At 49.3% G+C, this 15,468-nt stretch overlaps 1 protein-coding gene across 1 annotated transcript; it reads right to left on the bottom strand.

Moving 5' to 3' along the window:
• Positions 1-3,937: 3,937 nt before the first annotated feature.
• Positions 3,938-9,287, bottom strand: PCK1 (phosphoenolpyruvate carboxykinase 1). The gene is made up of 10 exons (XM_032257206.1): positions 9,192-9,287; positions 8,763-9,027; positions 8,142-8,323; positions 7,496-7,699; positions 7,176-7,363; positions 6,637-6,799; positions 6,007-6,231; positions 5,786-5,917; positions 5,265-5,360; positions 3,938-5,028 (listed from the first exon to the last, which is right to left on the bottom strand). Exons 2-10 carry the CDS (start codon positions 8,984-8,986, stop codon positions 4,574-4,576), a joined length of 1,869 nt encoding a protein of 622 aa, XP_032113097.1. The 5' UTR covers positions 8,987-9,027; positions 9,192-9,287; the 3' UTR covers positions 3,938-4,573.
• Positions 9,288-15,468: the final 6,181 nt, after the last annotated feature.

Consider the following 15,468-nt stretch of genomic DNA (forward strand, 5'->3'; position numbering starts at 1 on the left):
TCAACAAGGCAAATGTATTCTTGGTCCCGCTACAGTGCTACTGTGGGCCCAATGACGTCCGCTGCGCCTCTGCGGCAGCCCCAAATCCCAGCTCTGCGGCATCAGAAAAACCTCTGAGTTTTGTTCTGGAGCTAAGAGAGGGCCCAGATGGTGGAGAGAACATGGTGCGTGGAAACGGTTCCGTAACAATGTGACCTGCACCCATCCGGCGCCGGCCACTCTTCCTGTAATCTGCCCAGGGGTCCTGGGAGCGGGGCCCTCACAAGCGCCTGTGTTTTGAACCCCTCTCAAGGGGGCCCCCGCTGTGCTGAGCTTCCTGTGTGAGGAAGAGCAGAAAAACTCCAGCAAAACTTCAGGAAAGCAGAAACAAATCACCTGCTTGACACCCCATCTGAAATTCTTCTCTGTCTCAAGCCCCCATTTCATCCCCTGGAAGAAACTTGATCTTAGATCATTGGGGTAAAGTCAGTTCATTCAGGGTTTTCTCAATTTGGGGGCACCCCCTGCCTCTGCCAAGCTCCCTTTTTTGCAGCAAAGTTCTAGGCAGTTCGTGTAGCCTGAATGACATGGTGAAAACAGGAATGAGGCTGGTGCAGTCCCCAACCATCCAACCTAGGACCCAGCTGCTACTGTTACCATGGTATTCTTAACAGTTTTTTTTCTAAGCACAGATGTACAAATACTCGATACACTTTCATTATCTACCTTTGCAGAGGAAGCAGTAGCAAATATTGCCTGTCAATATCCTATCTTTTACAGAATCATTTTAAATGGCTGCCTGGTTGTCTGTTCTCGAAGTGACTACAATTTCCATTGTTGGGCATTTAGGTTGGTTCTTAATTTTTGGCCGTGGTAAACGACTCCATGGTGAGCATCCTTGCAACTCAATCTGTGCAGACTTTCATGATTTTCCCCTTACGACACATTTCTTAAAGGTAGAACTTCTCCTGGACCAAACTGAGCCTGTTACTAAAATGTTTGAAAAACCTCTGAGCATCAGAAAAACCTCTGAGCTTTGTTCTGGAGCTCAGAGGGTGAAGGTGACTCCCTACATGGATGGGCTCGCCACACAGGAGAAGAAATGCTTCTGATATTCCTGATGGGCTTTGCTCTCCAGCTCCTTTTTCTGAAATACACAGTGGAAGTAAGAGCTGTGGAGGCTCTACAGAGGGCAGATTTCCACTCCTGAGCTACAGCCGGTCATCGGTGGGACAGCTGTCGTGGGAGGGAGCAAACTCCCATACCTGATGTGGCTCCAACCCTGAAAAGGTGGAGTGAAGGGAAAACCAGAACAATCGGCCCCTGCCAGGCCCCACTGTGTGCCAAGTCCCTGGCTGGCATCACCTCATTGGAGCTTCTCAACAACCCCCTGGAGACAGTAGTCATCTGGCCCATTTTACAGTTGAGGAAACTGAGGCTCAGTGTTTCGGGCAGTTGCCTAAGGGCACACTTCCAGGGAGATGCAGGGCTGTGACTCACACACAGACCCTCCGACTGCAGATTCAGCACTGTGCTGGGCTAGTTTATTTCACCCTTATCGGGGTCCACCAGAGGCATTATTACCCCAGTGGCACAGAGGAGCTAGAAGGCCCCGCTGGCCAGCAGCAGAGCTGTGATATGTTCCAGGTTACCAGTGTTTGCTGCCCCCAGGGAAGGAAAAAGGACAGAAGGTAGGAAGCAGGCAGCCAACTCTTTCCCAAAGATGAACTCACTGGGGCTGTTGCAGCAACTGCTGACGGAGAGGGCAAAGCAGAGGCTGGTGCACTGGCTTGATGCCCTCTGGAAGGGCTGCAGGTCAAGAGAGCTCGGTAGGTTCTTAAAGCCAAACCGTGCACTCCGGAAGGTGCATGCTGTTGGCACCCAGAGGGCCGAGTGTGCAGCCCAGGGGGCTCGAGGCTAGGGTGGGCCCCAGGGGAGAAGAAGAGAAGGGAGAGAACCCTGTAACTCCTGACTCCCAAGTGTTCCCAGCCCCACCCAGCCACCCCACCCCACCTGCCTACCTGCCAGCGCCCCCTAAATGCCTCGACTGGGAGTGAGGGCAGGTTTGTTGTCCTGCTTCAATATTTGTTGTGTAACTATTGTTTTCTGGCCTTTAACCCAGACTCCAACACAGCTTCCTGGAGGTCAGGGGGCAGCTCTTACACTGGGTTCCAATAGAGGACGTCAGTCCCACTGTTGGTTTTGGAGTCACGTGGTCTGGCGGCAGGTCAGGAATCAGGAGACTGGTCTTTCCATCTCACTCCAACCGTATTTTCAATGATGAAATGAGCCACTCATCCTCTGTGAGCTTCCTGCAAATGGCCTTAGCTTATATACCCTGCATCATCTGAAGGCACAACAAGAGAACATTGAAGAATAAGGTCACAGTGTCCTGTTTATTATAGACAGGGGTCCCAGCACAGAAACCAGAATTTGGAGACAGATGGCGCACTCAGGAGGCATGGTTTGGGGAAACTGAGTCAGGAGCCAATGACACGTGTTGAGTCCTTTTTGTCCCCTGAAAACTCTTATGCTGTGTACATAAGTCACCTCCCCTAGGTTGTCCCCCAGGCTTGCAGTGGCTGCTGGAAAATGGTCCGACATGAGGCTGCTTGGCAGGTGGGTGATGCTGTGCAGGAGGGGAAGGAATTCGGAGAGGGCCAGTTTCTTTGCCTGCCAAGGGAGTAGAGACTACTGATGGCCCATAATGGGACAGTGGGCAAGACGCGCATTTTAACAAACTGTATCCTGGTGGCCCCTCTCAGGAGTCCGAGGAGCTGCCCAAAGGCCCCCAAGGGGTAGGGAAATGGAGGCCAGGTGGCCTGCACTCTGGACTGCCTCCCCAGCCTCGGGTGGACTGCCTTGGGCTCTGTATCCTTTAGACGAGGGACTCTGAGTCAAGTGCATGTCAGGAACATGTTCTGCGGTGAAAAGGAGAAACACGTTTGAATGCTGCTGATTTAAACGAGTACAGCAGATAGCATTTAATTCAGTAAGTGGTTTTTCCCCATCAGTGGTTTTGATATTAGAACAAGCCAGTGTGTCTGGAGCCAGGTAAGACTCTCAGCTCCTTAAAGGGGAAGGAAATCCTGGCAATTTCTCAGCCCCGATGGATGCTCCTGGCCTCCGTTTCCTCACCTGTAAAATTGGGGTGATCTCGGCTTTACCTTCCATGTGGAGCCATTGTAAGGAGCAAAGGAAGTGAGGAAAAGATGCATGTTTTCCAGGTGAGGAGACTGGAGGGGCGGAGCGTGGCATGAAAGCAAGCCTGCCCACTGGGGTGTGGGAGGATGAAGCCAATGTCACAGCCTAGGCCCAGGAAGGAAACTGTGACTTGAAAATAATGGTGTTTATACAGAATGAATCTGTGATATAAAGTTTATGGTTTGTTTGGACTGTTCTGGAATACCCAATAAGCACTGGGAGCAGAGGGGAGCAGGTGAGAGCTCAAGGCAGAGCTAGGGGCCGAACCACCCGCCTCTCTTCTTGGGTAGCCCATGGTGTTGGCATTGATGCCCAGGATACAGAAGGCGCTCAATTAATGCTTGCTCGGCCCAGATCCTGCTGGCTTTTCCTTCTCAAGAACTCTTGTCTTCCCTTTCTCTCCCACAGGGATGACAGTTGAGAAAACTGTCCACGGTGTAATTTTTGTGGAACCCCTCCAGACCCAAATTGTCAAAAAGCATTAAACCTCCCCAGTCCAGGCTCAGAAGCCTCACCACCTAAGGGTTTGTAGAATTGTTAAAGGATGCCAACTAGTGACTTCAGCGAATTCAGAAAACCCTAACCACGATCCCCTACCTCATACTCCCCGTCCGCTGCTTCCTTCCCCCTGGGACCCGTGTGATTCTGAATGTCCCCACTTCTTGGAGAGGAGGTAGGATTTAGATCACAAGATATTTAATCAGAGTTCTCTCTTCTTGGTAACTCAGGTAAGAAAACCCAAGCAAAGCAAATCCATCTTTTCTATAAAACTTTATTTTGTAATTTTTTCCCAAGAAGTAGTAAGGGGGAAATATTGCAATTATGTAAAGGTAAGGAACAACGGTGTATAAAAATAATTTAAACACACATATTAATAACAAAGCAACATTTCTTTCAAGCAAAACTAGTATGTCATCTTGCCCAAGATTTTTCCAAAGTTATTAAATATATTTTCGATAACAGTACATACAAATACACATACACAAATATACCACACAGACACATGTGCACACACATACAAACTCTCATATATGTACACAGCTCAAGTATTTTTTTTTTTGGTGTGCATTCTCGCTAATCCACATAGCTAAGGTGAAAAAACACTAAAAAGATAAAATTCCTGGGTAACCTTCAATTTCAACAAACTATGCATTGGATGAGAATTTCTGGAGGTGTGCTAAGATTTCCCTTCCCAATTTCATTAGCGACTAGCCTGTGTTCTGTGGTTCTTATCCCTGAAAAAAATCAAAGTGTGCCTTTCAGATCTGCTCATGGTGTGGTGATGATTATTATGGTGGTGTCAATTTCACAAACTTGCCCTCTCTTGCTCCTACTGCACTTTGTAGATGGGAAAGGGGATGATTTTAAAGGTAAAGTGCTCAGGTTCTGATTACATCTGGCTTATTCTTTGCTTCAAGGCTAGAATCTCTCTCTCGATTTCACAGGGGAGATCCGCGTTGACTTGCTCCTCCAGATACTTCTCGATGTCTTCCACCTCCTTCTCCCAGAACTCCTTGGAGATGCTGAAGAGCTCCATCGTGTTGACGTGCCCCAGGCCTTTCAGGTTCAGGGCGTCCTCCTTGGGGATGTAGCCTATGGGCGTGAGCTTGGCGCCGGCTTTCCCGTCCACTCGGTTGAACATCCACTCCAGCACCCTGGCGTTCTCTCCAAAGCCTGGCCAGAGGAATTTGCCTTCCTTGTCCTTCCGGAACCAGTTGACATGGAAGATCTTGGGCAGCTTGGCTGCTGGGTGCTGGGCCATGCTAAGCCAGTGGGCCAGATATTTACCAAAGTTATAGCCAAAGAAGGGCCGCATGGCAAAGGGGTCGTGCATGATGATTTTGCCTGTAAAACAGAGAGGGAGGGTCCATTGGTAAATGATGCTCTCCTAGGCAAGACGGACGGACCCCATTTATTCTTGACACCAGCATGCTTTGTTCTCCTCTCTCTCTCTTTCTCTCTCTCTCTCTCTCTCTCTCCCCACATACAGTCACAGAGAAGGAGAGAGATATAAGAGTGATGAAGAGAGCTCTAATCCCACTACCTGTAATCTGTGGTTTCAAATTAGGACTTCAATTTACCTTTATGCTCTGCAGCTGCTGTGGCCTCTGATCTCATGGCTGCCCCCACAAAGACTCCATGCTGCCAGCTGAGAGCTTCATAGACTAGAGGGACACCTTTAGCAAGAAAAAAATAGAAAAGTTCCCTAGAGGCTTTGATATTCAGCCTCCACAAGCAGCGGTGTTATTTCACAACATGGAAAGACACAGCAAGACAACAACATCGGAATAGAGCTAGTTTTGCATTCACCAAGCTAAAGTGCAGAAAACTGCTAAGTCAAAGTTACAGGACTGAGGCCACAAAGTCAAAAGTAAAATTTGATCAAGCTACAGTAGATCAAGGATTCAGAAAGGTTCTAGGTGACCAGAAGGGTTGGTTCTGCATTTGAGCTTGCCAATTATTCTGGCTTTTTGGAAAGGAAGCTCAAGAAAGGAAGCCCCTGAGCACCCTCTGACAAGGTCATGGAAAAAGAAAGATTTCACAGATGCCCTTCTGTACCCAGCACATCCGTGTTCCCAGCTTAAATGAAGGAGAGCCTCACCAGCAGGTCTGCGGCCTCCAAAGATGATGCCTTCAATGGGAACGCCTTCCGGAGACTCCCAGGCAGCATCAATGATGGGGCACTGGCTGGCAGGGGTGCAGAACCTCGAGTTAGGGTGGGCACAAGGTTCCCCTATAAGACAGAGAAAGTCCCATGAGTGCCTGGCTCAAACAGGCGATCCCCGCTGGCCCAGCACACCGAGGCCTCTGGCGGGGACTCACCATCCTTTGGGTTCCACTCCTTATTCTTCCAGGAAGTGATGGTGACGCCTGGAGCTAGCTGCTCATCAATACCTTCCCAGTAAACGCCCCCGTCGCTGGTCTCAGCCACATTAGTGAAGATGGTGTTCTTCTGGATGGTCTTGATGGCATTGGGGTTGGTCTTCACAGAGGTCCCAGGAGCGACACCAAAAAAGCCATTTTCTGGGTTGATAGCCCTTAAATTACCTGGAGAGTTTCAAACCAGAGAAGCAGTGGTGAACGGCAAACACTCTTCAATCCTGCCGGACTAATTTCTATGCCAGCTTCTCAGATCTTTTTTTCCCTCCCTAGAATATACATTTATCTCTTTTCATCTTAGCATCATATGCAACTTTGAGACATTTACAACTCTTGCTTCCTCCACAATTTTCCACCAATACCATCTAAACAAATTTATGTATGTAAACAAACAGCAACATATGGCCCTATTTCAATCCAGATTGAATATTAAATTGAAGAATTCTTACAGAATACAGAATACTAAGGCTTTGCCAGCTCTGAACTAACAGAATTTAAAAATCCAAACACTGGATTGAGGAGACTGTGGCATGTTTTGAAGGCCAACAATTCACTTGAGTCCAACTGACTCACCTTGCGCGTCAAACTTCATCCACGCAATGTCGTCCCCCACGCACTCAACCTTCCACCCGGGGAGGCTGGGGTTCATCATGGCCAGGTTGGTCTTCCCGCAGGCGCTGGGAAATGCAGCTGCCAGGTATTTCTTCTTGCCCTCCGGGTTGGTTATACCCAGGATCTGTTGGGGACAAGATTCTTTATTAAGATCTTTGTTTGCTTCTCCCTGAGGTTGGTACTTCAGCTCACAGGTGGGAATGTAGGTCCTCAAGATCTATTTCTTCAGGTATCAGTGCAAACAAACATTTCCAAAATCATGAAGCCCAAAGGATCTCTATAGTCCCCTGGTGCTTGGGGCCCTTCAAAAGTGACTTATGCAGGTGCAGTGGTCTTTACTGGTGGGGTTTCCCGATCTGTCCGGGAACCTGCATGCTCAGAGAGGTGTGCTGGGTCCTGCTGGACAGGAACTGTGATGCTATTTGTTTCTGCCACCCTCCCACCCCCCTGCCCACCTCCCAAGCCTCTCATGTGCACATCAGGGCTTCCTGCAGACTCACCAGCATGTGCTCTGCCAGCCAGCCTTCCTCTTTGGCTAGCCGGCTGGCCATCCTGAGAGCAAAGCACTTCTTCCCGAGCAGCGAGTTCCCGCCGTACCCACTTCCGAAGGAGATGATCTCTCTGCGATCGGGCAGGTGCGCGATGAGCGTCAGCTCCGGGTTGCAGGCCCAGTTATTGACCAAAGGCTCTGTGAACAAGGACCCCTCCCACATCAGTGCGCCAGGGCCCTGCTTGGGGGTCCCCGAGGCACCCGCGGCTGGGGGGGGGGGTTCAGCTTTCTCTTTTATTTTGACTTTCGATTCTGAAATAATACACTTACTTTTTAAAGGCAGAGGGCACCCCACAGAATGGAGGCATTTAACAAACTCCCCATCGCCCAGTGCTTCCAGGACAGGCGTGCCCATCCGCGTCATGATCCGCATGCTGGCCACCACGTAGGGTGAATCCGTCAGCTCAATACCGATCTTTGACAGAGGCGAGCCCAGCGGCCCCATGCTGAATGGGATGACGTACATGGTGCGACCTACAGGGTGCGTGGGTGGGAACTGGTGACAAATGACTTTGGACTACAAACACAACCAGCATTCTTTTCCCACGTAGACCCATTTGCTGGGTCTCCCACCAACGCCACCACGCCCTGCTGGTCACCAGCCCCCCTGGGTTAGAAGAGGCCACTGGAAAGTGAACAGCCTGTTGAAATTAAAGAGTTTTCATAAATGTGCAATTGGGTCCCACCAAGCTGTTTTAAACCCACGTGCATGGAAATAGTTTTCATGTTCATATAAGACAGTCTGTAAAAGCAGAACAGGGATGTGCATTTTCAATACATTGCCAATTTCATGTATGGAACTCAAAGACATCTGAGGTGGTGGGAGCTTCCGTTGCTGTTTGAATTACCATTAGGATAGAGGAAATAAGAAAAGGTTCTCTGCTATTTTGCCCAATCAAATAAATGTTCCACTCACCTTTCATGCACCCTGGGAATCTGGCATTGAATGCTTTTTCAAAATCCTCCTCTGACATCCAGCGACCGAGTTGGCTGAGGCCAGTTTTGGGGATGGGCACTGTGTCTCTTTGCTCTTGGGTGATGATAACCGTCTTGCTTTCGATCCTGGCCACATCCCTGGGGTCAGTGAGAGCTAACCAGCTGCAAAAATCACAGGCTTCCTTTCAGCCCAGCACCACTGGCAACGGACCATCCCCTTCAGTACCGCTGTTTTCCATGCATAGCAGGGTGCTGAGCGGGCTGACAACGGTGCATCAATGTGAACACACAGACCAGCTAAGACATGGCCAGGTGGACATGAACTCAACTAGCAGCTGGTCTGTAGGAGAGGGGCTGTCTTTTGTTTTTATCAGGAATCTAGTTGGTGGAGCTTCTGTGCACACCACCTCATTTAAGGCCTGGGCTGCTCTACCAATGTCACAAAATTCAAGTCTGTATGGTTCTGACCATTGCCTGCCTTCACATTTCAAGAGCCGGAAACTCCCAAGAGGCCTTCATTCACCTTTCTCCACCAACTCCCAGGAGACGCAGGGGAGCCCTGCCTGCGGGGGGCTGGGCAGGCGGCCGGGGCCAAGCTTACCAGTTGTCGTACTTCTTCAGCTGCCTGAGGGTGCCCTGCTCCTCCATGTAGCGCAGAAGCTGCGCATTCTCCTCCTCGGAGCCATCGCAGATGTGGATGCGATCAGGCTGACACAGCTCAGCGTTGTTCTCGATAAATTCCCTCACCGCCTGGGGCAGGCTGTCCAGGGTGCCCTGGACAACTTTGGCCGCGATGTCCAGGCCGTTTTGCAGCTGAGGAGGCATTTCTGCAGAGTGCTGCTAAGGGGCGCCAATGTCAAAGTCACCTGAAATAGAAAACACAGGCGTCCTGGACAAAAGCAACAGACACTTCAGACACACTCGACGGCCTTTCGCCGGGGCTGGTCATTGCCAGATAGTTATTACTCTCAGGAAATAAATTAGCTCATCTTTGGAATTTTTAGAAATGTAAATGCAAAGATCTACTTACCTTTCTTCTCTTTGGACAATCTCGAAGGGAGATCCACAGGTTTCTTTCCGGGTTCTTCCCGCCAGCAGGTTTGTGTTCCCCGTGGGAAGGCGGTGCTTGGTGGCAGAACCTTCCAGCTTTAAATACTATGGATAAGACCAGCCCTGCCCCTTGGCTACACCCAGGGAGGCTCGCCACTGATGTCAGGGAGCAGGTCTCTGGATCATGGCCAGGGTCAGTTATGCTTTGAGCCAACTCACTGCAACACACCCCAGAGAGATAATCATTGAACAGATAGTTGTTAATGAATGCTGGCAGACCTTGGGCCCTCAACCAACCATAGTGAGTTTTGATACAACTTCCAATGGACTAAACTTTGACCCATTTTACTGCTGATGCAAAACATACCACCCTTTTCTTAGTAGGCAGGTGGAGTCAAGGACAAGGCTGGTCAGGGCATCTACTGGACTTCAAGGGTGACTGGCAGCACATTTTGTGTGCCAAGAGCTGCTGGTTGGCAAAACACCATAGCTATACGAAGTCGCCCCACAGTGAAAGTTCACAGTCAAAGTTCATGGGAAGGATGCACCCTGACTTGGGTGTATATGTGGCTTATTGGCAACGATTGGAAACACCTAAGCTATCGGGGGCTCATCACTGCATTGCGTCTCTGCTGTGTGCCCCCACCGCCCCAGATGTAAACCCCACGAGGGCAGGGATTTCTCCCTGTTTTGTTTATTTTTCTATCTACAGTGCTTGTCACAGAGTAGGCACGGAATGCGCACATGCCGAGCACTGTTCTAAGAGCTTGGCATCATTGCTATAAACAACCCCTGTACAGATGGGGAAACTGAGGCAGAGATTGTGTAGCTACTCCCAGCTGGCTTGTGAGTGGCAGAGTGAGGATCTGAACATAAGCAGGTTGGGCCCTGGAGCACCACGTCCCCCCCCCCCCACCCCAGTGAGGTACCACCACCTTTCCGGAACCTTCCCTGTGTCCTCCAGGGAGTTCTGGACTGAGTGCAGTTACTCCTGGAGTCCACTAGACACTGTTCACTTCCCTGGCAAGTCTTACAGTTTTGGGAGTGGAGGGGGCTTGGCAATTTTACTAGATTATATGCTTAAGCAATGAAACCTTTATAACAGTTATAAAGAATTTGCTTTGCAAGCCATCAGACCTTGAGTCCAATTTAATGAACTATGGAAGCTGCTTGCTGGAGTTTAGAGAAAATGGGGTAAAAAGTCAAAAGAGCCGGGCGCGGTGGCTCAAGCCTGTAATCCCGGCACTTTGGGAGGCCGAGGCGGGTGGATCACGAGGTCAGGAGATCGAGACCATCCTGGTCAACATGGTGAAACCCCGTCTCTACTAAAATTACAAAAAAATTAGCTGGGCATGGTGGTGTGTGCCTGTAATCCCAGCGACTCAGGAGGCTGAGGCAGGAGAATTGCCTGAACCCAGGAGGCGGAGGTTGCGGTGAGCCGAGATCGTGCCATTGCACCCCAGCCGGGGAAAAAGGGGAAACCCCCTTCTCAAAAAAAAAAAAAAAAAAAAAAAAAAGTCAAAAGAAAAAGGCTGTGCCTCGACTCCCCACAGCCAGCCCACACTTCCATGGGAACCTCCCTACCTAAGATGAGGTCAGGTAGAGACTTGGCCCATCTCTCCAATGGGGTGTGGGATGATCCCTGAGAAACTCCCAGGCCTGGGCTTAGGAGGAGCCGCCTTGGCAAATGCAAGGCACTGTGAATGGCAGCTTCCAACCAAACTCACTTAGAGGACCCCCCCACGGGGGCTTCAGTCTCACTGTGTTGTGCATGTACACATCACCAAGTTCCACCAAAATTATCCACCCATTGCTATGCTTCCTTTATTCAGATTTTATTCAACCAGTTGGGTCTTTCAGGGTAAATATAACATGAGGTGCTTTTTGTTTCATTTGAAGTTATTTTCCCTTTAGGTCACTGGCATTCATTATTAGCGGTGCTGTCATCCATACGTAAGTTTGTGTTGTGTCTAAACCTAGCAGTCACATGACGCTCAGTAGCTGACGGCACTTCCTTGGCATCTGATTGACATCAGTGAATTAGCCATTCCGACTCACAACCACAGCTCCGTGACACACTCATCACTCCCAGTGAGGCTCATCCCACCAAATTGGCAGAAAGTCCCATTTTGCTGATAAAACTGTAACAGGTTTGAGTCCCTGGAAGAGCATGTAGATTGAAAACAAAAATGAGAAAACAGAACGTATTTGGAGTTTGAAATGCTACCCATCCATTCAAGGTGCTGATGTTCTGAGTCTTCTGGGAGAGAAACACTAGCTCAATTAAAACATCATGTCAGTGCGTTACCACCAACCTTCATCTGATCCTTTCATTACTCACATTTATGGGGTGGAAGGACCGTATGATTGCCCTGCAACTGTCCCTTGTCAAAATGTTAAAAAGCAAACATTGGGTTACACACTTGCCTCAAAGGACAGAGTTCTCTGGAAGAAAAACATGATAAAGTAGAGGGTTTTGAGGATACACAGGCAAAAGTCTGGGTGCAGTTGCCTTAGGCTTTGGTGGATGATGACCTAGGGCCCCCATCTTTCCCTGTCCTTAGAGACTCCCTGCCCCAACGGGGCCTCATTGACTACAGTTTCAAGGGGCTGGCCGGAGGTATGGGTCTTCCCCATCTGACCATCAGCTTATTTGTAAGTAAGCCTCAGAACTAAGTACTCTCTGTTGGTTTCAACAGGGTCCTAAAGAAGCATTTGAACAGCCACCCTGCTGGTGGGATCTCTGAGGACCCCCAGTGAACCCCCCGAGTGGACTTTGCAGTGTGTACTCGGTGGGTGGGGCGTGGAGGTGACTCACACTGCCTGTGAGTTTCGTTAGTTGTTTCTGGGGCAGACGCCTTGGAGACCTCCTAGGTTTTGGGGGGCTCCTTAGGCTCAGATTTTCTTAGGTCCAAGGCTGCTCTTCTTTGGAAAAACATATAAAAAGTTGAGCCCAGATGCAAAACTGCTCTGGGGAAAGGAGGAGAAAGAAAGATCAGACACTAAAAAAGTTTCACACTAAAAGGGACCTCCTCCCCGCGCCCTCCTTCCTCCCAGCGCCCTCCTTCCTCCCCGCGCCCTCCTTCCTCCCCGCGCCCTCCTTCCTCCCCACGCCTTCCTTCCTCCCCGAGCCTTCCTGGGGCCACTCCATGCTTTGTTGTTGCTCGGGGATTGCGATCGCTTTCCCCACACAAGCTGTATCCTGATACAAGATAATCAGACGGATTTTAAAAGGTAAAGAGAAGTTTTGCATCCAATTTGCTGAAATCTCATATTCTCTAAGAAGCCTCAGCTCAGGCGTTTATTAAATGGCTGCTATGTCTCCAGCACTGGGAATAAGAATCTTGATAATACCGGGCGTTCTCTGCATGCCAGAAATGGGATGCATTCCACAGTTTTCTCTGATGTATGTACCTTTATTGTCGTTCCCATTTTGTAGGTGAGGAAACTGAGGATCGAGAAAGGAATCATACTCAAATTCCTTCAACAGTGAATGGGCAGCTACTATTGACAGATATGTCCTCAAACTGAGAGCCCTTTCCTTCTCTATACCCCCAGAGCCTAGTCATCATGCACGTGCTGAGCACCTACTGTGTACTGATTCCAGGGTCCACTTCATAGACTCATGAGCATGTCTCACTCTTAGAAGGGGGCCCTTCTCTTGGGGTTTCATGCTCTGTGGTTACTGTGTTGAAATTCGTAGTGATTCTAAATGTGTGTTGCGTCTATATTTGAAGGGATGATGGGGCGTGTGGTGTGGCTCTTCTGCAGTTCTGCCTCCCTCAGCCTTTCTGCTTCCTTGGGATGGAGCCTCAGCTGTCCACTCCCCTGTCCCTTCCTGCTCAGTGACCACTGCTGCCCTTCACCCTGACAAGGGTCTGGGCACAAGCGCAGGAAGGTCAGGTCAAGGTTCTGCGCTCATGAGGGTTTGTCCTGGTTCCCAGGAGTATCCCCCTGCTCGAGGGAGTGCAACATCAAACAGCCAAGGCAAAATGCCACAACAGATAGATCATGGAAGAGAGGGACGTGGGTTTTTGTCCTTTTTGGATAAGGGGCACCACATTTTTATTTTGCACGTGATCCCACAAGTTATGGAGCTGTCCTGCATAAGAAACAATTTCCTCAAAGACATAAGATGGAGTTGGGGAACCCCCCCCAACCCTGATGCTGGAATATTTGTTTTATCATCAGACCCACATGATGGTCCAATGAAAGAAGTTGTGCATGACCACGCACCACATGGACAGCTCTGGTGGGAGAGCCAGGGCTACCGTTTGCTGTCTAAATCATGAGCAATACCGACAGCAGACATTGGCTCAGAGCTCTGCAGTTAGTGAGAACCTTCCTTGAGGTGCTCTCACATGGCCTCTGCAGGAGGGGCCCAGACAGTCATGGCCAACCTAAGGATGCAAGGGAGTTCCAAATACCGGTCCTCTGGGTCCTCCAGGCCAGGGTGTGCCTGCCACCGTGCTTGGCCTACCAAGTATGTGTTAAGGAAGAAGTGGCTGTTGGCAGGACGACCTCTTAGGTATCATTTTGCACCTGTGAGGGACTGTAACCTAATTTCTCCTACCAGGCTACCATTAAGGGTTCTGGAAAAGTGGGTGAACTAGACTTTGAAGAGCCTGTAGAATACCATGCAAGACAGCAGAAAACGTGGACAGGGACAGCTAAGATGCAGCAGGGGTGGCCAAGGGAGGTGGGTGTGGGGAATATCTGTGTTCCAGGTGAGCAGTAGAAAGCAAAGCCATTACCTGGGTAGGTAATGGCTTTCCTTGACCCAGAGGTCAAGGAAAGAATAGAAATTCCAAAGACTCTCAACAGCAGTGCTTGGAGGTCATGTAAAGTCAAGGTCCATGTTTTCCCAACTGGGCTTTGTGGGATTCTCCCTCACGGAGGAGAGAGAAAGGCTGTGGGAGACGGGCTGTGAGCCCTCCTCGCTCATGGCATCTCCAGTTCCACCTGTGGTACATTTCCGGCTTCCATATTGGATGTTTGTTTGTAGTACACGGAATTTTACAGCTGTAACATGTTGAAATTCCACACAGCACAACCAAGTTGTGCTGAAAAGTTGAGACCCAGAGACAGCAACTATAACATTTTCCTAAGCTAAGGCTCTCAAGTGTACAGCCATCACCTCCCCACTTCACCCCAGCCACCGATGACAGTGACAGGGACATCCAAGCGATGACCACAAAAATGCCCCTTGGTTCAGGAAACTGAATTCGTAGGAAAGCCTGACTCTTATCTGGCAAAGAGAAAAAGGGACAGTGGTTTTCCTGAAGGTGACAAGAAACACACAGTGTAAATCCCATGTCCTGGGCTGAAAGGTATTTGCGCAAATCCGCCTGGGTCTCCGTTGCCAGGGATGCTACTCACTGGGCACCTGACTGGCCCCATCATGAAGTTTCTGACAGCAGGAAAACCCAGCCAGCCCTGTAATGATCAGCCACAGAGTCAGCCACCAGGGCGATTCAGGTCATCCACCCCACCTCAATTGTGTTTGTTAGGGACAAATATTTAGAAGTTTCACATTTGTGGGGTTATCTCAATGTCTTTGCAGTCTGGAGGGTATCTTTACATAGTTGAATGAGTCAAGTGCCTATTCTGACGCCATAATCATATAATTGAAAAGGTCCTTAAAAGATGACATTACTCCAGCTCAGTGGGTAAGGTGGTCTCCTCTGGGGATGACGAAATGTTTTGGATCTAGACAGAGGGGCTGATTACAGCACATTGTGAATGCATAAATGCCACTAAATTATGCATCTGAAAATGGCGAATTTTATGTTGTGTGAATTTCACCTTAATTTTTTAAAAAAGGATTATATCATCCAGTCTTTTATTTTGAAGATGTGGGAACAAGTGTTGGGGGGATGGTATCTAAAACCCACTTAGGGTATAGGCAGGTCCCTAACACACACCCATCACCACCTGCCCAGCCTTCAACATAAGAACCTTCCCGCTTCACTACACGGCCTTGTCCTGTTGTAAGACAGGGATCTCTGGGCTAAATATACCCGGCAGAAACCACTTCTGGGGAAAGAGTCTTTGAGGATAAGAGAAATTCATATCCTCAAAACTCTTTGTATTGTATTCTTGTTTTGTTCATGTATTTCTTTCCCACAATAAGGAAATAAAAAGGAATCTGGACTTACACAACTCTGCCTGGTGGGTGTTATTAAAGCATGATTCTCGCTGCAAAGATGTGCCCAGAAGCCAGGCATTAGAACCTTTGGGAGGGGTAGGTACGTCCT

The sequence above is a fragment of the Sapajus apella genome, unplaced genomic scaffold, assembly GCF_009761245.1.
Source record: "Sapajus apella isolate SASKATOON/1434 unplaced genomic scaffold, GSC_monkey_1.0 scaffold96, whole genome shotgun sequence".
NCBI lineage: Eukaryota > Metazoa > Chordata > Mammalia > Primates > Cebidae > Sapajus > Sapajus apella.

Bases quoted from the DNA above. Each gene is read 5' to 3' on its own strand.
- PCK1 (XM_032257206.1), bottom strand. From the start codon at position 8,986: ATGCCTCCTCAGCTGCAAAACGGCCTGGACATCGCGGCCAAAGTTGTC. The intron at 7,700-8,141 runs GTGAGTGGAACA...CGCACCCTGTAG, and splicing joins ATTCCCAGGGTGCATGAAAG to GTCGCACCATGTACGTCATC. The intron at 6,232-6,636 runs GTGAGTCAGTTG...GAAACTCTCCAG, and splicing joins GATGAAGTTTGACGCGCAAG to GTAATTTAAGGGCTATCAAC.